General features: G+C 51.1%; 2 protein-coding genes across 14 annotated transcripts in view; both read right to left on the bottom strand.

The window, feature by feature from the left end:
* The window catches only part of OGG1 (8-oxoguanine DNA glycosylase), a 44603-nt gene extending 39559 nt beyond the window's left edge, over positions 1-5044 (bottom strand). For 2 of the 6 annotated variants that reach the window (XR_008420489.1, XR_008420490.1), the window contains exons 1-4: positions 3915-5044; positions 3170-3417; positions 2437-2616; positions 810-991 (exon numbers count right to left, since the gene is read on the bottom strand). Coding sequence is in view for 4 of the 6 variants with exons in the window: in XM_019428250.2 (XP_019283795.1) it covers positions 810-991; positions 2437-2616; positions 3170-3417; positions 3915-4021 (717 nt within the window). In the remaining 2 variants the exon portion in view is untranslated. Of the gene's footprint in view, positions 1-809; positions 992-2428; positions 2617-3169; positions 3418-3914 lie in introns of those variants that run through there. The other 4 variants (XM_019428250.2, XM_053897822.1, XM_019428247.2 and 1 more) reach the window with 4 other exon arrangements.
* Positions 5045-6072: 1028 nt separating this feature from the next.
* Positions 6073-21249, bottom strand: BRPF1 (bromodomain and PHD finger containing 1). Of its 8 annotated transcripts, none has more exons than XM_019428203.2 (14): positions 21135-21249; positions 18633-19241; positions 14147-15106; positions 13180-13342; positions 12633-12764; positions 12079-12225; positions 10990-11299; positions 10338-10661; positions 9733-10017; positions 9088-9235; positions 8390-8526; positions 8169-8287; positions 7669-7823; positions 6073-6923 (listed from the first exon to the last, which is right to left on the bottom strand). In XM_019428203.2, the coding sequence occupies exons 2-14, from the start codon at positions 19229-19231 to the stop codon at positions 6740-6742; spliced, it is 3663 nt and encodes a 1220-aa protein (XP_019283748.1). In that variant the 5' UTR covers positions 19232-19241; positions 21135-21249; the 3' UTR covers positions 6073-6739. The 8 variants fall into 8 exon arrangements, with proteins under 8 accessions (XP_019283748.1, XP_019283749.1, XP_019283750.1 ...); XM_019428204.2 differs by having other exon boundaries at positions 10338-10658; XM_019428205.2 differs by having other exon boundaries at positions 12097-12225.
* Between the last annotated feature and the right edge of the window lie 1229 nt (positions 21250-22478).

Below are 22478 nucleotides of genomic sequence, written 5' to 3'. Positions count from 1 at the left end.
TAAACATCTATGTAGGCCAGTTCCTCATCATAACCTGGGAAGAAGGCAGTTACTACATCTATTCTGCAGACAAAAAAGTGAGATTCCGAAAGATGAAGTGACTTGGCCAAGGTTACATGGCTAGGAAGAGGCATAACCAAGATTTAATGTTAGGTTGAGGTTCTTTAAAAAAACTTAAAAAAAAAAAAAGTTTTTTAAACAAAACTCTATTTTTTAAACTATAGAGAAGTATAAAGAAGAAAATAAATGCCAAATTCCCAATCATCTTACTGCTAGCTAACCTTGTTGATATTAAGCAAAAAGATTTATAAGTACGTAAAATTTCAAGATAAAAACATGAAAAGGAGAAACATCTTCTGATTTGTCTTCCCAAATGTAACCACTCTTAAGCTTCCAATGATTCCTTCTGGAAAATTCTGCATACATAGAGCAGTGTATATGTGCATCAGAACAAATGGCCTTTCTAAAAAATGCACTCAAGGGACAATGTCATTTTTTTTTAAAGTCTATTTATTTATTTATTTTAAAAAGTAATCTCTATACCCAATGTGGGTCTTGAACTCATGACCCTCAGATCAAGAGTTGCGTGCTCTTCTGACTGAGCCAGCCAGGTGCCCTGGGACAATATCCTTTATACTCTTTCTGCACTTTGCATTTTCTCTAAAAAAAAAATCTGCTTGTATCCTTTCTCCTTTTTGCCCTGCCTCCAGAAGCCAAGCATGTACCCAGCTCTCAGGCCTGCCTTGTCTCCTTCTCTGCTACTCTCTGCGTGAATGGTGAGGGTAGCTCCTGTGCCCCTGGGACATTACCTTGGTGCCCACCCCAGGCAAGGTGCAGAGGGCCTTGTGGGCCTCCTCGTAGGGGGCCTTGTGCAGTTGCTGCAGCCAGGGCAACCCGCCCTGTTCTTCTAGGATGGCTCGGGCACTGGCATTCACGTAGCGGGCACGATACCCCAGGCCCAGCTTCCTGAGCTGAGCTTCTACCTCTGGCCCTGTGGGCGAATGGGGAAGAAAGCAGGGGTCAGGGATCCTCAAATCTTTCCTGTCTTCAGGCTAGTGTGTGAGGCCTCTACCCCCTACAGGAATGCTTTCCCTAAGCACCTCTCTCCCACCTCATCACCCTCTGTGAGACCCCAGGACACTTGCATATTCAAAAGAAAGGGTTAAAGCCTGAGTTTGCTCCTCTGCAAATATTTTCTGAGCACTTACTACCCAGTGTTGGTCACTGGAGCAGGGACTAAGAAGGACTTGCTGCCCTGGAGGAACTCCTCAGTTATCCTTTCCAAAGTGCATTTACACCCACGATCTAAAATAATGGTCATAATAACAATATAACAGCTTCTATTATCAAGTGCTGGGTATTATGCATGGGCAAAGTACTTTAGGTACATTATCATGCTTTTCTCAAGGACCCGGACAACAGTATGGCTATTTTCCCAATTTTACAGATGGAGAAAATAAGAACTTAGAAGAGGTTAATAACTTGTTCAAAAAAGGACATGGTGGAGATGGGATCTTGTACCCAGGTCTGGGAAACCAATGCGTGTGCTCTTAGCCTATTAGAGTACCCTGCCTCACGACTGCTTTACTCACCACTCAAACCCTTCTGGATAGAAACAGTTATTCCCATCCTACAAATAAGAGAAGCTTCAATAGGTAAATGAATTCTTTTGGTCTTATGACTACTAAGCTGGGAGCTGAGACCCAAGACTGGGTTTCTTTTTTCCCCCCCAATACTGGGTTTCTAAGCACCAAAAACATTCTCTTTTCTCTAGGTATCCTGTCTCCTTGCTATGCAGTCCCTAAGCACTTCTTCTAGCTTTATTCTCACATCTACCAACTGATATACTTGCTTCTGTAAAATACTTCCCTCACAAGGCTGGTATAAAGAACATATATGTTCTTGGATGCAAAATTGTTGGGTTCACTGTAGAGTTAGCAACTTTAATTTTCTGCATACTTCCTGTATGTCAAATACTGCACTATGTGCAGTATGTGTATTTCTTAACCCTTGTGGCAACTCTGATAGGTAAGTGCCATTATTCTCCCATTCCACAGATGAAGAAACTGAAACACAGAGTGATTAAATAATGTGCTCCAGGTCATATAGGTAGATGTCAAATGCCAGAAGAATTCAGATGTAGGTATTCTCCAGAAGAGTGGTCTTAACCCCATACTACTGTATACTATGTGTTTTTTAAATTTTTTATGAAGCAGTGAACCTATGGGGTAAAAAGCACAGGCTAGTGAGGTGCTGACGTTTCAAGGACAGACAGGGAGGATGAAGCAGGGCTGATCAGACCAGGCAAGATGGTTCTGGATGAGGAGGGTGTTTGGGAAGGCAGGAAGCTTTGAGATGGGAGATGGGGACCAGGGGAGAACCGAACAGACCCTGAAAGCTATTGGAGGGTCTGAGCGCAGGGACCCACCTACTCACCAGCCAGGGCCTGCAGGTTGGGGAAGCCATGGTAGGTGACATCATCCAGCTGGATGAGCCGAGGTCCGAAAGCCTGGCAGAGGCGTTCTACCATGCCGGTTATGCGAGCAATGTTGTTGTTGGAGGAACAGATGAAGGAGAAAAGGCACTCGACGGGGTCCTGTTGCAGAAGTCGAACACCTGGAGACCAGAAAGGTAGGCGGTAGGATACAGACCTGGTGTCAGGAGTGGCCTCTTCCCACCCTCAGATCCTAGGCACTGAAGATCTAGGAGGATCTAGGGGAATGAGGGAAAGCGTTGATAGAGAAAACAACACCAGAGCGCTCATTCCTCATAGGTCGGGGTTATCTTTACATTCCAGGGATAAAGAAGCCACAGTGTAAACACAACGAGCGTGGGGATTTGTGTCCATGGGGATTTGTGTCTGTTTTGTTCACATAGCAGATGCTCTGTAAATATTTATAGAATGAATGAGGTCACCTGTCCCAGGTCACACAGCCAGGATGTGGCTCAATATCCTGTCACCACACTATGGTAATCAGCAAAACAATAATAGTAATAATAATTACTATATATCAGGCACTATTCTAAGCAAAACTTTACATGTATTAGCTCCTTTAATCCTCATAAAATCTTATGAAGTGGATTATAATCCCCATTTTACAGATGGTGAAACTGCATAATTTAACCAAATTACAAGAACTCCAACCCCTGTCCCAATCCTTGTACTCACCTTGGAATTTGTGAGCCACCTCTTGAAAGTGGGGGTCCACGGAACTCCAGTGGTGATATAGTTGAGCCAGGCTGACATCCAGCTGGAAGTACTGGTGCACAGTCTTTAGCTCTTCTGGTGTGGGCCTGCCAACCCAACCCTTGTCCCCTCGGTACACAGTACAGTAGATCTGCTCCTCAGTCTGGGTCAGTGTCCATACTTGGTTCCCCAGCACGCCAGTCCAGTATGCAGGGTTTTGCTCCCTCCACCTGAGCCCCCAGGCACACAGCAACTCTGGTACTCAGTTTTCCTTCTTGCACCCTTTAGGGCCCTCAGTTTTCCTTCTTGCACCCTTTAGGGCCCTCCCATCCTACAACAGCTCCATACACAACACTGACTTAGGAAATGCAAAGTCGTTTGATTCTCACAACACGGCACTGGCCTTTTTTTGGTTTCTTTTGTTAAAGTTTATTTATTTTGAGAGCGAGTGTGTGTGTGTGTGTGTGTGCGCGCGCGCTTGCACTTACGCGGGCAAGGGGCAGAGAGAGGGGGGAAAGAGAATCCCAAGCAGGCTCCATGCTGTCAGCGCAGCGCCCAGGCACCCGCATTGCACTGGCTTTTTACCTCCACCTTAGAAAGGAGGTAAACAAGCTCACCACCCGCGTCTGCTTCCTCTTCTGCACCCTGAGGTTTCTTCCATCACCCCCAAAATTCCTTTACATTCCAGAACTGCAGTGTTGAGGGGCCAAGAATCAGGGTCACTCACCGGAAGGACTGTCCGGAAGCCAGAACCAGGTCCAGGCGCAGTTCCGAGCGTGGACAGGGGATGGAGGCCCACAGGGCCGGGAAAGAGGCTAGAGTACGATGTCTCATGCTCCAGAGCAAAAAGGACCCAGCTAACAATTCCACGCCAGGCTCCGCCCCATAATGGCCCCGCCCACTCAGTACCAGCTCCACTCATCGCCAAAAGACCTTGACCACACAGTCAGCACTCTTTAAGGCCTTGCCCACTAAGCCCTAGCCTCTAAAAGTTTATTGAAGGCCCGCCCAATTTCATTTAATTCCTCCACTCCCTGCAGGCCCCGCCCCTTACAGTCCACCAGGGCACCAACCCTCCTGACCTTTCCCGTTATGAATGCTCTCCCGGCCACGCCTCCCGGCGCGCACCACTGCGCTCAGAGCTGCCGCGACTTCGGCAAGCGCGCGCAAACGCACTCTTCCGGCTTCTCCAGGGAGCCGACTTCGCTCTCACCGGAAGTAGGATTCAAGCCTGGCTTATTGGATCCGGAGGTAGCCAATCCGAGCAGAAGAGGCACCAATGAGAATAGGGTGTGACGGCGGATGGGCGGGTCTCTCCGAGGGGCCGCAGCGGTTGGCGCGCGCTGGGCTCGCTGCCCGCTCTTGGCCTTGCGTTTGGGGTTGTCTGCCCTGGGCACGCAAGGGTGTCCGATCCCCGCCCGCCGCCGACCGGTCGCAGAATGCGCCCTCAGGCCCCAATCCGCACTGCCAGATCTCCTCGGAACCCTGGGGTTCCTCATGGCTTGCTCGCCCGCAGAGCCAAATCCTGTCCCCCACCACCCTCAGAGAGCCTTTCTCCACCGAGCCTCTCCAGTCAGATACTCGCCCTCCTGACTGAGAATTGGACCCGAACACAGCTCGGGCCCCTCCGAGCGGCCGAGACGTCTCCACAGCGTCCGCCGCCTGAGGATTGAGTCTTCGCGCTCGCCCGCTAAGCCGCTCCCCTCCAAGGCCTCGCCGAGCCTCGACTCCAGTCAGGTCTCTTCAGAGTTCACTCCGTCAGAGACCTTCGTCCTCCGACTGCCGCGCCCCGCGCTACCCAGCCGCTCTACCTAGCTGCTCCCTTCAGTCGCAGGGCATTCCTTAAACAGTGCTCCATCATCTCACACCCTGTGCCCACTGGGGCTTGTGGGCGCGAGGCAGCCCGTCTGCCTCTTCCAGTTTCCAGGGCGGGCTGCCTGGGCCCAAGAAAGATGTGTTATGTAATTTCTTCCCTTCTGGAGGAAGACAGTAAGCAAGGACCTAGGAGACATGAACTTTATCTGGGCCACTTTTCACCTCATAGCGCTGTGATCTGAAGTTACTGTGGTTCAGTGAGTAGACCGCAAATTCCTTAAGGGCAAGATTTGTGATCCACCCGCAGTACCTAGTAGGGAGGAGCATCACGTGCATGGTTATTATCAGACAAATGCTATTTTTGTCTGTTCCACTCCGAAGCTGCAAGGCCCTGGGCAACTACCTCCTGTGGCTGAATCCTCTCTAGGTGTGCCAGCCCACAGGTGTCCCATACTTGGAAAGCATTCCTGCAGTAACTGAATGAATCATCGGTAAAGGAGACGCCAAGGTTGGGAATGAATGCAGAGCAATCCTCTACATACCTGCTAGGTCCCCAGTTAAATGGGAAGGTCACAGCTATGGGGACTCTGAAGCACTTGGGACTAACCTACTGGCAAAGGACTTGAAGCCTCTGAAATTCATGAAGGAGCCGTAGACTTCTTCTAGCAGTTAGTTCTGAATACTGGTTAAAGAGCCAGCTTTGTAGACAGAGACCGGAGTTCAAATCCTAGCTCTGCGCCTTCCTAGTTGTGGGAACTTAGGCAAGTTACTTAATTTTTCTAAGCCTCAGTATCTTTGTGGAGATAACCACCTTATTAACTTTCCCTATAGTTTTTGCAAGGATTACATAAAATTGTGTATCTAAAAGTGCTTAGAAAAAGGCTTGCCACCCAGTGAGTGCCTGGGAAATGGGAGCTATCATATTATCCTGGCTGTTGTCTTACAAATGCAGCATGCACAGCAACCAGCAACCTCTTGAGCCCAATTGTTTACCATCCCTGAGGGACAACCTCACTTTTTATCTTTTTGCCCTGGCAGAAGGCAAGAACCCAAGAATTCCAAACAGACTATTTATTTTCTAAGAATCAATATATTTTCTTCCTTTGAAATAAATACAAACCAGTTTGAAAGGTGGGGGCATCTATGGGAAAAAGGGAAGTGGGGACAGGCCCCAGTCTTTTTTAGTACCAAATGACTCTGGCGCGACCCGGAAACGCAGTTACAAATGAGAATAATTTAAATTCTCCGCTAATTACAGTATTTACAACAGCAGGGGAGGGGGGTCACCTAGTGCCCCTCTTCCGGGCTGGACAGACATCAATCCCACTGCTAGGCTGGGCAGATGCCCGTTCACCTCACCACCTGCAAGGGCCTCAGGCCACTAGGCAGTTAGATTCTCCTGGCATGAGCAGAGCAGACAGAGGTGGTGGGATGGCCTGTTTTATGCAGTGTCCTAACCTTGGCCCACCACCCTGCACTACAATGCTGAGGTCTCTGGGGCTCTCTGGCCAGTGAGACCTCCCCTCTCCATGCGCAGAGCCGCCGTGGGCCCTTGGAGTGTTCTGTACAGTCCAGCTGCACTCAGGGCGGGAGGGACCTCCCCCACCCAGCTTCCCCTGAGACTGGCCCCAAGACCAGGAATGAGTCAGTGCAGAGGCCGGTGCCACTCCAGGACAGTGAGCAAAGGGGGAGGAGAGAGGTGGCAGGGCACTGTAGGTTGGGCTGTGCTGGGCATTATCAGTCACTATCACTGGTCTCGCTGCTCTGCTCGCCCTGCACCTTGCTGCGGTGCTGCAGAGCCCGGTGGTAAGCAATCTGCACTGATTTGCGGATGTTGGATTTGCGGCCCTCCAGCATCTTTTCCTTGTCGAGGTCCTGGTTCACGCCCAGAGGAACCAGCTTAGTCCTTGGCAGCCACTGCCTGTAGGACGAGGTGAGGATCACATAAGTCATCTCTGGGAAAGCAACAAGCATCAGCCTTCATCACTCCTTCACTCATTCAAAAACACCTCCTGAGTGCCCAGGAGGTTCTGGGCAACCTGGTTCTGGTGGGTAATGGGGTAACAGAGTCTAAGAGAAACAGTCCCTGCCCTCAAGGAACTGCTCATAGTCTAGTGATGAAAAGCACCCACTCAACAGTCACATTACGGGGTAACCACAGGGTATTTACGAGTGCAAAAAGGGGCCATGACCTAACCTGAAATAGGTACCCTGTCCCATAGGCTTCAGGCAGACTTTACTGACATTAAATATCCTTTGCACACAATACACAAAAAACACTGCATTACATACATGTGACAGAACAGAGATTTGAGAGCCTGAATGTTTATATCTATTTTATCCTCATCTTGTCACCATGGAGGCAGAGACAGGAAAACTAAGTCTAGAAGCCACCTGATTCTGGGTGGGGAGCACATTTGTCACAGTCACTGATGGCCCTCTAGCTTCTAGCTACAGCTGTTTGTCAGCTGTTGCCCACTCAGTCTCTCAGACTCATGGTCAACACAACCCTCACAACCCTTCTGCTCAAAGATCTAAGTCCCTCCCCCACTGATCTGTGATAGCCCAGTCTGTCTGTTGCTGGAGTTTCCTGGCAGCCTGCCCACATACCCAGGGTTGCATCTGTGGCTGTATGAGTCACAGAAACTGCTCCCCTCCTCCCTTACCAGGTTCGCTTGTTGTCAAAGAAGAGGACGAGGTAGAGATGCTCTCGGGCTTCCTGGGTCATCTGTTCCCCAAGTTTCAGCACCTCCAGGGGGGGCACAGGGATAGGAACCCCATGATGGAACATACCTTCCCGGGGCATCTTTGGATCAATTATCTGAGGGTGTAATAAGACCTTTGTTTGGTTCAGTTCCCTTCTTCCCCGAAACTTACTCTATACAAGAATTGGGAAACTACCTCTGAAGTTGGGACACAGAAAGGTTATCATGCCACAAGGCTGCATTGCTGACCCTTGGCTTCTCATGATGAACTATTCCAGATTCCAAGATGCAAAGGGAAAGAAAAGGGAGAGATGGAAAAACTAACCAGGAACTTGTTAAGTGTCTATCTGCCAAAGACCCTTGTTCTCTACAGCTCAGCAGAGAGTAAGTAAAGTCTGCTAATTGTGTCTACGATCTGGGGTTGGGAGGCAAGGGATATGATAAGAAAAGGGGAAGCCTACCAGAGCTGGGTATGATGGATACCCTCGGCATTTGGCCCACACCAGGTCCAGAGCATCCAGTGGGGAGTCCTCATCCTCTGACAGCCAGCCAGCTCCCCGTCCCAGACTCTTCCTTACCACTTCACAGGAATGGGAGAGAGGGAGCAGATCAGCAGCCAGGGGGCTGGCAAGGCCCTGATACCGGGCCCCCGGCTTCCCTGGCTTTGGGTGAGGGTACTTACTGCTGTGGCCCACGCCGCGGCCAGTGCCCACGGAGTAGGCCTCGTTCTCAGTGCCTGAGGTATCTTCACTGCTGTCTTCCGGGAATGTGCCCCGAGAGAAGGAGGGCTTGCCCCGGCCCTGTTTTGAGGGTGTTGTGCTGTGGACAAGACAAGAACTCAGCTTAAAGGAGGGTAGAGTGGGTAATGACACAGTAGTTGTCCTCTCTTTAAACCCCCAGGTCTAAGAATTTTGGAAAACTGAGGCTACTTGAAAAATTTCAAACTCAAAAGCCCTTGGGGGCTTGGCAATAGTGTGACTGACATGGGCTGGATTTAACAGTGGTGGTGATGAGTGCATTCCCTGGCTAGATTTGCCAGATCGGATTTTTAAAAAGAATATAGACACTAGGAATTTTATGTGGCAGTACTGGATTCCTTTTTTTTTTTTTTAAACACCATGCTGGCCAAACAAAATATGTCTGCAGGCCAAATCCAGGCCACAAGGCATCAGTTTACGCTCTCTGCTCTACAGCATCAGCTTAACCCAGGATGGTTCCCACTATTCCATTATGGTGACGTTCTTAGGTATGCCATTTATTTTGCAGAGAACCTTGGGTCTGAGCCATCTTAATCTAGACTGAAGTGGCTGCCATGCTATTTCCCAGAGGGAAACTTCAAAGGGCATCCTGGAGGCAGGCCTTGATCTGGAGGGCTGGTACCTGGTTCGGTCTGAGGCAGCGCTGCTACTGCTACTGCTGCTAGACTCAGAGTCGGAGCTGCTCCGGGGAAGGCTGCAGTCATTACGATATACCAAGAAACTCTTCTTCACTGGCTGATTTCCACCGCTGAAGCCATTAGCTGGTAAGTCTTGGTTGGGGGGAGGGGGAGGAGGGAAGGAATCGGTCAGGAAGATGTAGATGAGAGATGGCATGGGGGTAAGAGGGACTAGGAGCTCGGCTTTCCCTTCTGTGCTGGAAAATTCCTCCAACTTTGGCCAGCAGAGCCAGTTCTGGGCAGTGTCTGCCACAGTTGGCCATAGTCCTGCCCCACCCGTCACACTGCCCTTGGCAGTTACTGGCCTTAAGACACAAATGGCTTAAAGGGCAGGAAATCCCCAAGGAGGGTGAGAAGAGAAAAGGTGAAGTGATATAATGGAGAGGGTCCTGGATGGGAATCTAGCTGGGTCAGTGTTTCTGGACTTCAGTTTCCCCATCTGTAAAATGAGGGGACTGAATTAAAGGATCCCTAAGGGCCCTTCTAGCTCTGATATATTATGGGCAAATGAAGGGACAGGTGGGAGTTATGTTGGGAATGATGGCAACTTTGCTCACTCTCTCGGGGGGCTGGGTGATGGTGAGGCTCACCCATTGGGGGGTCTTCTGTGGATTTATCACTGTCGCTGTCTGAGCTCGAACTGGGCCGGGGGCTCCTACCCCGCTTGCGCTGACGTAGGGAGCCCATGATGGGGAGCTGGGGGGGCCCCACAGGACTGCCTCCGTGGCTGGGGGTCATCTGGCTCTCCCGGTTTTTGGGGGGCCGGCCCGGCCTCTTGGGCGGTCCAGCTGTCTTCGGGTTCTTTTTGGAGAACAGAACTGAGGTTCTCCTGCCCACCTCATGTGCGGGGGTTGAGGACATGTTGGGACCCAGGCCTGGAGCAGAGAAAGAGAGAAGGAGAGTTGGTGAGGGGCCTGATGTGGGAAGGGTAGATACCCAGGGTATGCCCTGGGCCTATAGGACTGTTACTCCAGCTAGAGTTGGGAGATGATCTGGGGGGTTATGGAATTGGGAACATTGTCCCTTATACCAATAGCCAGAGAGGCAGCTAAGAGGCCCCTGAATGGGGAATGAGGGAGAAAAGTACAGCTAGCTGTGTAGGAGGGACCTCTGCCTGGGGGATGGCAGGGGCTGAGTGTGTGCTACAGAGTCAAGTCTAGCTGGCTTTGGGGTCCACCTTGCTAGGGGTTCAGACCTTTGGTTGTCTCCTGGCTGCTGCTCTCTTCAGCGGCACTGTCTGTCTGCCCGTCCTTGTCACATGCTGCCGGGTGGGGTGTCAGGCTGCCCCGGCTGGAGGGGCCATGACGCTCAGGCCCATCCCTTCCAGTTTCCCGCTGGTGGGCAAGCTTCCGCCGCAGTGCCGTCATCTCTTTCTTGATCATCTTTGCACGCCGTGAACGACTCACACTCTGCTTGCTGGCATTCACCTCATCCAGCCGCTCCAGCAACAACTTCAGCTGCTCTTCCACTGGCAGGTGCTTCTGGTTCTCCAGCAGGATCAGCCGCTCTTCCTCTGCTGCTAGGAGTGGACACAGGGGGTGGGGAAAGGTCAAACTTAGGGTAGCCCTCTGGGCCCCCTGAATCTGAGCAGGCAACAAGAAACCCACTCTTTTCCCTTTGGCTTCTCACCAGGAACAGCTGTAAAACAGCAGCACCAAGATGTGGAAGGGTAGGCACTGCTATCCATTCACCCAGTCTGGCTTCTTGGGGAGCATTCCTGGGGATAGTTTGCCACTGCTCAGGCTAGCTACTTCCTGCCTACACTGCCTGTTCCCAGTAGGGGACTTTTGGAAAGCCATTCATCCCTGGCATTGGCCTCTATGTGTGTAGCATGATTTATCACCCACCATCTTCAGTGTGCTGTGGGGCCTCATCTCCAGCCAGGCTGTGGGGGATATGCATGCCCGTCTCAAAGTCAATGCCCATTTTTTCTGCCTGGCGCCGGGCCTGGCGGAGCACAGCGCCACCCTGTTCTCGGAGCCGCACTGCTGCCCGGTAGAAGATGGTGTCCTTGGCGTTATACTTGAGGCAGTTGCTGACGATAAGGTTGAAGTCCTCCTCAAAATCATCAAAGTTCAGGTAGCGGTAAGCCTCCAAGTTCTGCTTCATGGTGAAAAAGTCCATGGGCTTTTTGATGTGGTCTAGGTAGTCAGGTACCTGGGAGAGCAGGGTAGGTGTGGCTAAGTGGAGATATACTCCTCATTCACCCTGAACCCTTGCTCCTAACACCCCCACCCCCTGAAAAGCATCCAGCAACCTCCTCCCACCACAGTTAGAGGCAGGCATATAGCACAGGGGAAAGGAAAGCTGGATTCTAGTCTTGACTTTACCAGTCACAAGCTGTGTGACCATGGCAAGTCTCTTAACCTCTTTGGGCCTTCTTTTTCCTCACCTGGAAAATGGTGATGAAATTACAGTCAAATCTACCTCCTAGAGCCAAGAGGCTTCAGTAAGAAAATGGCTAGGGCAATCATTTGGAAATAACACCACTTTGCATTCCTATAGCTCTTTTACTTATCATTAAGACTTATAAGGAGGCTACTGCCTCGGGCCTCTCGTTTTATACCTTTTAGAGAGAAGAGTCTGCCAGTCAGGACCTAGGGCTTCAGAGCTGGTTCTTTAGGTGCTGAGCCTTCTAAAGTCTCCGTTCTAGGGTTCAGCACCCCGAAAGTGTCTTCCTGCCCTGGGATTATTCATTTGGCAGACTCAGTCCCTGCCTCTGGGGAAGGAGTGCAGATTGCCTCCCATTCTGGGCCCTTGGGGTGTGACAGGGACAAGACAGAGTCCAGGTGATGCATGTGGCTCCAGTTATCCTGGAGCCCCAGAGCCACCAGCCCCTCTCTTCACAGTCCCCTCCTAGTCCCTGGCCCAGACCTGCAGCAGGGGTCCAACTGGGAGAGGAACAGAAAGGTGGAGTGAGGGGAAGGGATTCTTACTTCGTCCAATTCGGTTACCTCAGACAGAGGGACCGGCTCGCTGAAGATGTTGCCTGTGTCCTTTTCTTGGAGCTGCTCCAAGGTTTTGCGAAGGAGGATGAGGAAGGGGGTCAGCTGCATCTCCATGGCGATCTGCTGGACCTTGATCTGACACACATAAAGGCCCGATCAGCCAGGCCCAGGCCAGTCCCTTGGAAGAGGTCTGAAGGGATGGTAGCAGCTGGTTTGGGAAACTGCCTTCCTTCTCTCCTGCCCACAGCTGACACACTCAGGTCTACTTTCTACAAGGCCCCACCTGGTGAAACCTTCCCTGACTACTCTGGCCTTTTTCTTCCTTGAACTCCCAGTGCCAGCTACCTGTATCACATAACTGAGGGTCCTGTTCATCCTCTTCTGTGACATGCTGCTTGCAGTGAGCTGGAGAACACACTGGGCACCATTGAGACCTGACTCCAGCATCAGCCCTATTGCTTCCTGGCCAGGGGACAAAGGCTTTTCCTTGTCCCAGGAATGTTTTCTCCTCTGAAAAACAGACTTGACCCAGGAGCACTCACCGTCTCCCTTTTGAGTTTCTCCCGCTTGCGGATCAGCTCCACCAGCAGCCGAGCTCGCTCCAGGTCGTGCCGGAGGCGCTGCCAGGACTTGAGCTGTTCTTTGAGGGCCCAGTTCTTATCCTCAGAATCTCTCTGTAGAGGCAAGAAGGGGATTGGTAGATGATAAGGAAGCCAGAAGAAAGGCCAGAGGGAAGAGCCCAGGAAGCTTGGGTCAATGTCAGGTAAAACTGAAGGAGGTAGCACAGTAATTTACTGGCAGCCTCACTAGCTAAAGTGGGAATTCCTGTACCTATGTGTCCCCTAGATCTGGCACAGAATCAATGGTTGGTATATGCTTGTTGAATGAATGCATGAAGGAACACACAGGAACAGTGCCCTTTTAACGTGCAGACAATCTGTAAGGATCTCATCCTGAGTTTGGTTTGAGGGCTACTTTAAAGGAGGAAATAGCCTAAGCTCTCGGACACTGAAAACTATTATCACATATCTCAGTCCTTTATGTCCCTGGCCCCAGTTCCCAGAGCCCATAGGGAATCTGACACGGTACCCCGACTTGGTCACAATTCCTCTGAGACTGCAGATGTGTCTGCAGGCGACGTAGCAGCGGGACTCCATTTCGTGACTGTCGTTTCAGCGTCCAGTAGCTGTGTAGCCTCTGCATGAACTGGCTCTTCCTTTGGATGGTCAGGCGGTTGGTGATTTTACTGAGCCTGCGAAGCGAGGAATAAAGAGAAAAACCTGTTGGGCCATTATTTTCTTAAGCAGAACAGGTGTCTCTGGCTGGTGAGAATTCCTGAATGGAGTTGAATCTGGAGTAAGTCTATTGTCAAAAAGGCCTGTGACACTTGGCTTAATGCGAAGAAGAGCAAACAGTACCAGACAGGAAGCCAAATTCCCAGCATGAAGCCAGATCCCTGACCCTGTTCACGAAGTTGGGTGAACTCATATGAGGAGTTTGGCCTCTAAGACTGCTCTTGTCACAGCAGCCCAGAGTACTATTTGACTCTGGGATACCCTGCTCAGCCTGAGCCTTGTAAGGTTTTAGGATAAAGTATAATTGTAGAGCAGTAAACTAGAGGAAATTAACTAGACAGCACAAGAGAAAGTTAAAAATAACTGATGATGGCAGCCGTCATTTGGATTCATTTGTGGTAGTGACCACTTCACAACTCCTTCCCCCTTTTTCCTTCCATTTCTCCGTTCAGGGTTAGAGTATTTCTGCCACTGTGGCTGATAGCTACTACATCCTCTTTCTTCCTACTTAAACCAGACCATAAAATGAAGGGCAGCTGAAAACATGTTAGATCTGACAGATAAAAGCTGAAATTTCTGGCTCCTAAGATAAAAGTCCGGTGACCTGCTAGGGCTAACTTCTTTTGGAATCTGGTGTTTTGTTTTGACCTTCTTTGTAGCTTCTAATAAGAGAACCCAACCCTGTCACTCCACTCGGGGCTATCAGTCTCTAGGAGGGCTTCTTCTTCCCTTACCAGCCTATCCATCTGCTCCCCACATACCTGTGTGGTGGGATGCAGGGCACCGACACCACAGGTGCTGCGGCCCGCTTCTCTGCCAGGATCTTCCGTGCCTTCTTCATCTTGATCCGGGACTTGGCCTTGGCCTTCTTGACCTTCTCTGAGCTCCAACTCTTACCCTCATCCTCCTCCTCATCCTCATCCTCCTCACCCTCACTGTGGGACAGGGCAGGCAAGCGGCGTGCTGAACCTGGGGGTGTGTGGATGTCACAGTAGGCCGTCTTGCGGACGCTGAAAGAAGTGCCATTGGCACCTGTCTCTCGCACAGGCTCCATCTTCATGTAAAGGCCAGCCTGCTGGGCACATGTCACGTGGAAGGCTGTGTAGCAGTTGGCCTTGTGGCACTGAATGCATGCCCCTGAGCCCCGCTGTTTGCAAATATAGCAGGTCAGCTTCCAGCGAGCTGGTGGGATGTGCTCGATGCTGTCGATAGGCTCCAGGAAGACTGTGTTGGCAAAGCAGACTTCAGGGATCCACAGGGCACACACCACATGGGCCCAGCGCCCGTCATCTGTCTGCTTGAAGGCACCACCCTTGTTGGGGCACAGGGCACAGTCCACAGCACGGGAGGGTGACTGTAGGCAGCGGCGGCACAGCCACTGGCCCTCAGGGATGTAGGGGACACCGTAGCACTCTTGGTGCACAGCCAGGTTGCACATGTCACAGAATAGGATGACATTGCTGTTCTGGCACTCACCATCATTGCAGATACAGCACACAGCATCCTCATCCACTAGTGCATTGGGGTCACCTTTATTGTGGCTTTCAAAGTAGGACTCCTTCTCCAGCCGGTCCATAAGGTACTCAAAGATCTCCTGCGGGATGGGACTCACACCCTCTGTCTTCCGCCGCTCATTCATGATATCCAGCCAGATGTAGTCCTCCTCGTCCATGTCATATTCTACTTCCTCGTCCAGCTCCTCTGCCGACTTCTCAATGTACCTGCAGTGCACATAGGCAGCTCAGCATCATATAGTTGAGATTTCCTTCCCCTAAAGACAATGGGTTACAATTGCTGGATGCTTACACATTGCCAGGTCTGTGCCTTTACTTATGCTGTCTCATTCCAGCCTCACCTTAACCCCAGGTGCTGTAATCATTCCTGTTTTGCAGAAAAGGAAACCTAAGGTTTGGGGAGTTAATTCACCTGTTCTGGCTCCCTTGGGAGAAAGTGGTAGAGCTGGGGTATGAACCCAGGCCTGCTGACTCCAAAGCTTGTGTACTAGCTACTATACCACCTCCTCTGGGGTACGGAGGCTCAACCAAACTCCTGAAGGGAGGAGGGTAGGGCAGCTAGGACCTACCGGGTTGATCTGGATGATGGTGCAGAGTTAGGAGAAGAAAGGTCTGCAAGTATCACTTGCAAATTATATATATGTTTTATTACCAACTGGCGGCATCCTGAATGGAGTTGCCATGGGTCTTATGTCAGCTAATGCAGCTCAGGGCTCCCTCAAACTCTTGGTATTGTGTTTGTTTTTTGGATAGCCTTGGAAGATAACAGAATAGCTAAGATTTACTAAGCATTTACTATGAGCCAAGCATTGTACTGTTACCACATTGATTCTCACCACAGCCATAGCATCAGTGTTCATATTGCCCTTATTTTGAGGATGAAGAAATGAAGCTTTGAGAAGTTAATTAACTGTCTAACACAGATAGGTCCTACAACCAGGAAGTAGCAGAACTAGAATTCAGACTCTACCCTACACACTCATTGGGCCAGCCAGACTGGAGCTGAGGGCTGCTCCAGGTGCCTGGCATACAGAGCAGGCTCCCCATGCCCCTGCTATGCTCTAGGCGGCCTGGACTCTGGTACTGTAAAGCTATAGGTCTGGATGATGGTGCAGAGTTAGGAGAAGAAAGGTCCCCAAGTATCACTTGCAAATTATATATATGTTATATATATATATATATGTTTCACAATGGAAAGAATGGGGCTTTGGTTTCTGAAAACATGGATTTAAATCCTGGCTCTGCCACTCTGACCTTCAAGACATCACTGGTCCTTCCTGAACTCAGTTTTATTGATAAGAGAATGAGGATGCTACTATTTACTCCCAAAGACACTTGTCAGGATTAAATGGAATTTAAAAAAATGAATGGGCTAACTGAAGTGGCACATAGCAGGCCCTAAATAAATGTTAGTTTCTGTCCCTCCACTCCCCTCTCCACAAGAGAAATGGAGCTCTGGGTGCTAGAGTAGGCCGGATGAGCATAGGCTTGGGAGCCATGCTCTGTATGACAGCAGGCAAATAAGGTGATCTCCCTGGGCCTCTGTTTCCTCATCTATAAACTGGTGATGCTAACCTGTACCTATTTCACACAGCTGTTGTGAGCATTAAATGAGTTAATACAGATAAGGTATTTAGAACAGTTCCTGGCATGATGCAAGTACTCAATAAACCTTGGCTTTATTATTAGCTTTTGTATAGCCCTGAGCTATCTTGCCTTGTATTATAACTATTTATGTGTCTAACTCCTCCACTACAGGCTAGAGGCAAGAACCATGTCTGATTCACCACACAGAAATAGGCACAGTTGTTCATTTCGAAGGCATTTTGAGGGTGGAATGGAGGAAACTAAAATACCGTATCTATAGGAAGCAGTTTCTTTCTTAGCCCTTTACCCCAAATGACCGCAATGTCCTCATCCTTGAAAAAGGGTGTGGCTTAGAGACTGTATGAACTATCCAGCCCCTGCTAGGCCTTGGCACTTGTTCTCAACCTTTGCTCTGCCATAACATATGTGACATTATGCGATGGTATATAACACACTCCCACAGTGCACCTAGATTACAGGCTGTGGCATAGATAATGTAGGCTGCATGTCATGTACAATTCCTGGCACACCAGCCTACACTCCACCCTCTTTTCTCCTTAAGAAAGCATATATTAGATGCAAGCAAGAGAAATCGGTGTTGTTAGAGAGATGACCTCAAATCTTCTTGAATTTATACATAAAAAATATCATTTGCAAAACTTGGACAGTTCTACTAACAGTAGTAATAAATGACATGCAACATACCTCCCAGCTGATCACAGTGTACCAGCTGAGAATTGCTGCCCTGGAGAACAGATTTGATCCCCAGGAATAAGGAGTGAATCTGAGCAGAGGGAGGAAGAAATGGAGTGGAAGGAACTGGTTTGGATTGCCTATCAGAGCAGAGAAGGCTGAAGAGCCCTTAGGAGAAAAGGCTGGCCCAAACAAGGGTTTGTATGTTGGGGGGTGAGCCTAACAGTCACTGCTAACATAAAAGAGAGGCAGTGCAAAGCCAGAAGGAGAAGGAGGTGAAGCTGGGCTGGATGGATGAAAGACAGGAAGAGGAGACTGTATAACATGTGAACAAGGGAGGGACCAAAGTGACATACCGGGCCAAATCACTGGAGTGCCCACAGACTTGATTTTAAAGAACTGAGATTCAGCATACCATCACACGGATTGCACTTTTGGTAAAAAAAAACCACCTTTCATATAAAAACCTTTACAAGTCCTTCTCAGAGATTAGGCCTTCTGATTAGTTGACACCAAATACTGCTCCTTAACTTATCTGAATGCCCTCTTTGCCTTGGATGCCAAGACTCAGAGAGAAGGTTTATACTTGATTTTTCTCCCATCCTCCAGCTAAGGTTTCTGTACATAGCTCCACCACCAAATTGCCCCCACCCCTTCATTTCTTACCTTGTGTTAAAGGAATTTGGCCTTATGCCTGTAACTTTGTTAGAGCCACCATGACTAATTTTGCAAGGAAGTGGGGTTCCAAGAAACAGTTAAGTGAAATAAATACAAGGGCCAATGGAGGAGCACAAACCATAGGTGATAAAAATATTGCTTACACATGTTAAAGGATGGGTGACAGTAACAGAATGGTGGGAAAATTACCTCTGCAGATTTGCAAATTGCTTTAGGGACCTTATGAAATCAGTGCACTTAGTCTTCTACCTCTAGGCTGGCAGAGGAATATTATACCTGCTCTGCAGATGGGGTCATTAGAAAACCAGAAGCCAGACAACTTTCTCAAGGTTACACAGTGATGGAGTGGAGAGGATCAGGAACCAGACACATGATTTTTTGATATAGTGAAAACAGTGCAGATTTGGAGTCAGAGGAACCTGGATTTGAATCCCAGTTCCACTATCTACTGGCATGTGACTTTCGGTAAGTCTGGCCCCCTTTCTGGACTGTGCATTCCTCATCTGTGAAATGAGAACGATACCTACCTGAGAGAATTGGGAGAATAAAATAAAGGAGTGACTGCAAAGTACCCAGTGCAGGGCCGGGCATGTGGCAGTATATAGTAAGTGCCACCATCATTAGCTGGGGCACGTGCCTCTCACCGCCCTGGCAGGACCAGTGTGCTTCTGCTATCCTTCATCTCTGCCACTCTCCTATCTGCTGCCTGTTACGTCTCAGCTCCTGAGCCCTGCCTGACCAGTTTTCCAGAGTTGGGAGGTGGAGGTGGCCTTACCGGTAATAGGAAGTCGGCCGGGGTGGGGCATCGGGGGTGTCCTGCTCCAACTCCCGGTATACCACCTCTGGCAGCTTGGGAGTGGTGCTCACAGAAGCATTATGGTGGTGGTGATGGTTGGAGTCCTTGCGCTTCTCCTTGTTCTTATGCTTGCCTGACTTGGGAGTAGCAGCTGGTGTCTCGGTGTTCTCCTTGTTGCTACCAGTCTCAGGAGCCTCCTCAGGGGCCTCCTCATCCTCTGACACCACATCCAGGTTGTCAAAGATGCTGATGCGGTGGACTCGGCCGTGCAGGTCCACCTCCACCATGCGCTGGGCCTGCGCGTAGCTCATCACCTCACGGCCGGGTGACTGGGATACCTCTGAGGGGCTGGGCGACTGCTTGTTGGCTGGGCGTGATTGGCGCCCCTTCTTTTTGTGCTTGCGGAGTGGAGTCTGCTGCGGGGGTGGTGGGTTGTCGTGGTCATAGTGATATAGGTGGTACTCAATACCACTGTAACTCTTGTAGACCTTACGGCAGGTCTCCACGGGGCACTCATATGGTGGCTTAGTTGCCCGCAAGTTGTGGCAGAAAGTCTTCACATCAAAGTCCACCCCCATGCTGTCACATCTAGAATGTACAAATCAGTTAGCACAGGCCTGGGGAAGAGTTCCTGGTCATCCACTACTCTCTCCAGCCCTCCCCTTCTCCCCAAAGGTCCTGGCCAGCCCACCTTTACAGTGACTCCAAATGCCATCACTTCCATACCATGGGCAGTCTGGGCCTCATCGCCTCCTGCCTGGTCATCCTGCCCCATATCTCAACTATTCTAGCCTAACTTCACATAATGTGGCCAGAGTGATCTTTTACCAAGTAGCAACAGCCATGTCAATCTTTTGATTAAAAGCTTCCTGATGCTCCCCACTTATTTCAGGATAATATACAAATTTCCTAAGATGATATTCAAGGTACCCCTTTCATTGGCCCTAGTCCTCCTTTCCAGACTCTTCTTTTCACTAGTTACAGCTGTGCTTCTGTCTACCCTGGGCAATTTGCCATTCCCTGAATGTTATAACCTCTCATTCCTGCAAGATTTGAAATGGTTTCCATCCTGATTGGTGAGCTCCTACTCATTCTTCAAAACCCAACTCAAATGTCACTTCTTCTGTTATGATTTGTCTTTCCCACGGAGGGCTGTGTTTCCATAGCATTCCATTGTCATCTCCACCAAGGCACTTACCACACTGGAAGTTCTTTGTCTCCTCCCACTAGACCAGGTGCTATACAGTACAGACATCAGAGAGCCTACCCACCTCTATATATTCCCAGGACCTGGCATGTAGTGGACACTCAGTTTTTGGCAAATGAATAACTTGTTTAATGAATACTGAATGAGGGGATCATCAGATCATCTGACAGATGAAGGCTAGTGTTAACCCATGTAGAAGTTTGAATGGATAGCCAATGATTTAATCCTGGTCACCAGCAGAAATCATTGCATTACAGAAAGAAGCAGTTCATTTCTGAGGTGTTTAGGGGAAGCCTATGCCCTGGCCCTGGCTCTGGGAGTGATAACCAGGTACTTAAGAGTACAAACAAGAGCATGACAATCTAGGCACATTCAGTTCCATGCTGGTCCTCAGGGCCTTCCCTTCCTCCTCTCCAATGTTCCTGGGTGAGTAGTGACAGCAGATGGCACCAGCCCCCAGGAAGCCCAACGTGGTCAGAGACTGCCCCAATTTCTCCAGGCCTAGCTGACTTCAACAATTCAGCTAGGGTGTTGGCACCATTCCAGGCAAAGCCACCCTGAGCTCCTAGACAAACGGTGACATCTCTTGGCTTCTCTCCTGTGACTTAGCCAAGCCAAGTGGGCTGCTCCAGCCTCTCTGTCAGTGCCCCTGACTTCTACATCGGTAAAACTACTCCCTCTACTCCAACTCACTTTTACTTCCTACCTGCAGCTGTGTCTTTAAACACAAACCAATCAGAGGAACAGGCAAGCTCTTCTCTTTCAATGATGGGTCGGTCCCTGGTGTATCCTGCATCTGTGTTGCCCTGGCTCCCAAAGTAGCACAGAGCCCCCGGCAGATGTCCCACTGGGACTGGGCGGCAGAGGCACACGGGGTGGAGACAAGAACTCAGACTGGAAGCCCGTGAGGAAGACCCAGAGCCCACAGGGGTATGGCGGCAGAGTTCAGGGGGCTGGAGGAAGTAGGGGGCGGGGGCCGGAGGGATCAGGCCGGGCCCAGGCGGTGCCCGCAGCCCTCTCCCGGATGCGGCGACGTTTCCCTTTTGTCGAAGTGTAACATGTTAAACAAGGCTCCCCTCCTGCCATTGGCCCAGGGAGCCCTGGAGGATACTCTGTTTCCCTGGGACGCGGGCTGGGAGCTAATGCACTGTCAGTTCTCCCGGCTCGAGTGGCCCAAGAGGCCCTCGGACCGGGCAGCTCAGTGCACGCCCCACGAAAGTAGTCTAGCCTTTCCCCGCTGGCCACTCCCGCCCTGGTCCCAGGCCCGCACTCACCGGCCACCTCGAGTCCGGGCTCATTGCCGGGGGCGCCCGCCGGGGCTCCGACCCCAGTTGGGGAGGCCGGCGGGGAAAGACGGGCCGGGGAGAGAGAGCCCCAACTCCGGAGACCGCAGACCTCGCCACCCCGGCACCCTGCCGCCCCACGCTCTGGCCCCGGCTCCCCGGGATTCCCGCGCTGACCCCTGCCGCTCCCGGTCCCGCCGGCGCCCTGGTGTCTCAACTCCGTCGGCCGCCGCCGGTTTCGAGAGCCTCTAGGTTGTCCGGCCTCGGGACCCGGCACGGCCGGAACAATGGAAGACCCCGGAGGCAGCGCGGGGACGGCGGCGGCGGAGACCGTGGCGGCAAAGGCAGTGGCAGCGGCGGCGGCAGCAGCGGCGGCGACGGCGTCTGCGCAGGGTAAACGCGGCGTCTCGGCGCTGTCGATCTGCACTTTCGCCACAGATCCCCGCCCGCCTGCTGAGTCTTGAGAGGCCTTTCTCTGAGACTCGGAAGGGCCCGTAGGCACCCCACATGACTTCTGTAGCACCTCCACCTTAGAGTTGAGTTCCTGTAGGCTGAAGTCGCGGTATTCCAGATCCGGAGTGGTCGGGCCGTTTGTAGCGAATCTGCGGACACGGACGGTGAGCGCGGGGCTGGGCTTGAGGAGCCCGCCCTTCTCCCTTCCCCCTCTGCCTCCTCCCTCCCTCCCTGCTGGCGCCGCGGCTGCAGTGGGGACCTGGCCTTGGTCTCCGAGAAAGGCGGCGAGGCGGGGCCGGAGCCACGGGGCGGGGCTGGGGGCAGGGCCGGGAGCAAGAAGGACGCTGGCTGGAGCCTAAGGAAGGACTCGGAGTTATGGGTAGAGGTGGGGCGGGTCTGGAAGAGAATAAACCAGTCCAAGGGGCGGAGTTTGCGGGGAGTGGGCGGGGACGTCTGTAAAGCGGTCCTCAGTAAGGAGAATAGGGGCTGAACAACGGTGAAAGGGTGGGGCTAAACAGAAGAGTGGGCCTCAGGAAAGAAAGGGCGGGGCTTTATATGGACCTGGAATGTGTTGGGCTGGGGAGAAAGGACAGAACTAGGAAAAAACGACGCGAGACTGAAGTAAAAGGGCGGGGCTTGGAAAAGGTAAAGGGGCGGGGCTAGAGGGAAGGGGCGGGGCCAGGTTAGGGTTATCGGGCGTGGCCAAAGGAAAGGGAAGGAGCTTGGGAAAGGCAAAGGAGCAGGACTGAAGGGAAAGTGTGGGTATGAAGGCAGGGGCCGAATCTGGGGAGGTGTAGAAGGCTGGTGGGATGTGAAAGGGCTTGTGTATGGTAAACTGGGAACCCCTTAGGGTTGGTAGAAAATGCATCATGGCTATGGGTG

This window comes from Panthera pardus, unplaced genomic scaffold (assembly GCF_024362965.1).
Source record: "Panthera pardus isolate Hobbes unplaced genomic scaffold, ASM2436296v1 HiC_scaffold_8, whole genome shotgun sequence".
In the NCBI taxonomy this organism is placed as follows: domain Eukaryota; kingdom Metazoa; phylum Chordata; class Mammalia; order Carnivora; family Felidae; genus Panthera; species Panthera pardus.
This window is presented reverse-complemented; position numbering and strand designations above follow the sequence as displayed.

Bases quoted from the DNA above. Each gene is read 5' to 3' on its own strand.
- BRPF1 (XM_019428201.2), bottom strand. From the start codon at position 19,231: ATGGGGGTGGACTTTGATGTGAAGACTTTCTGCCACAACTTGCGGGCA. The intron at 12,226-12,632 runs GTGAGTGCTCCT...TATGTGTGTCAG, and splicing joins AGAAACTCAAAAGGGAGACG to ATCAAGGTCCAGCAGATCGC. The intron at 9,236-9,732 runs GTGAGCCTCACC...CCCCCAACCAAG, and splicing joins CACAGAAGACCCCCCAATGG to ACTTACCAGCTAATGGCTTC.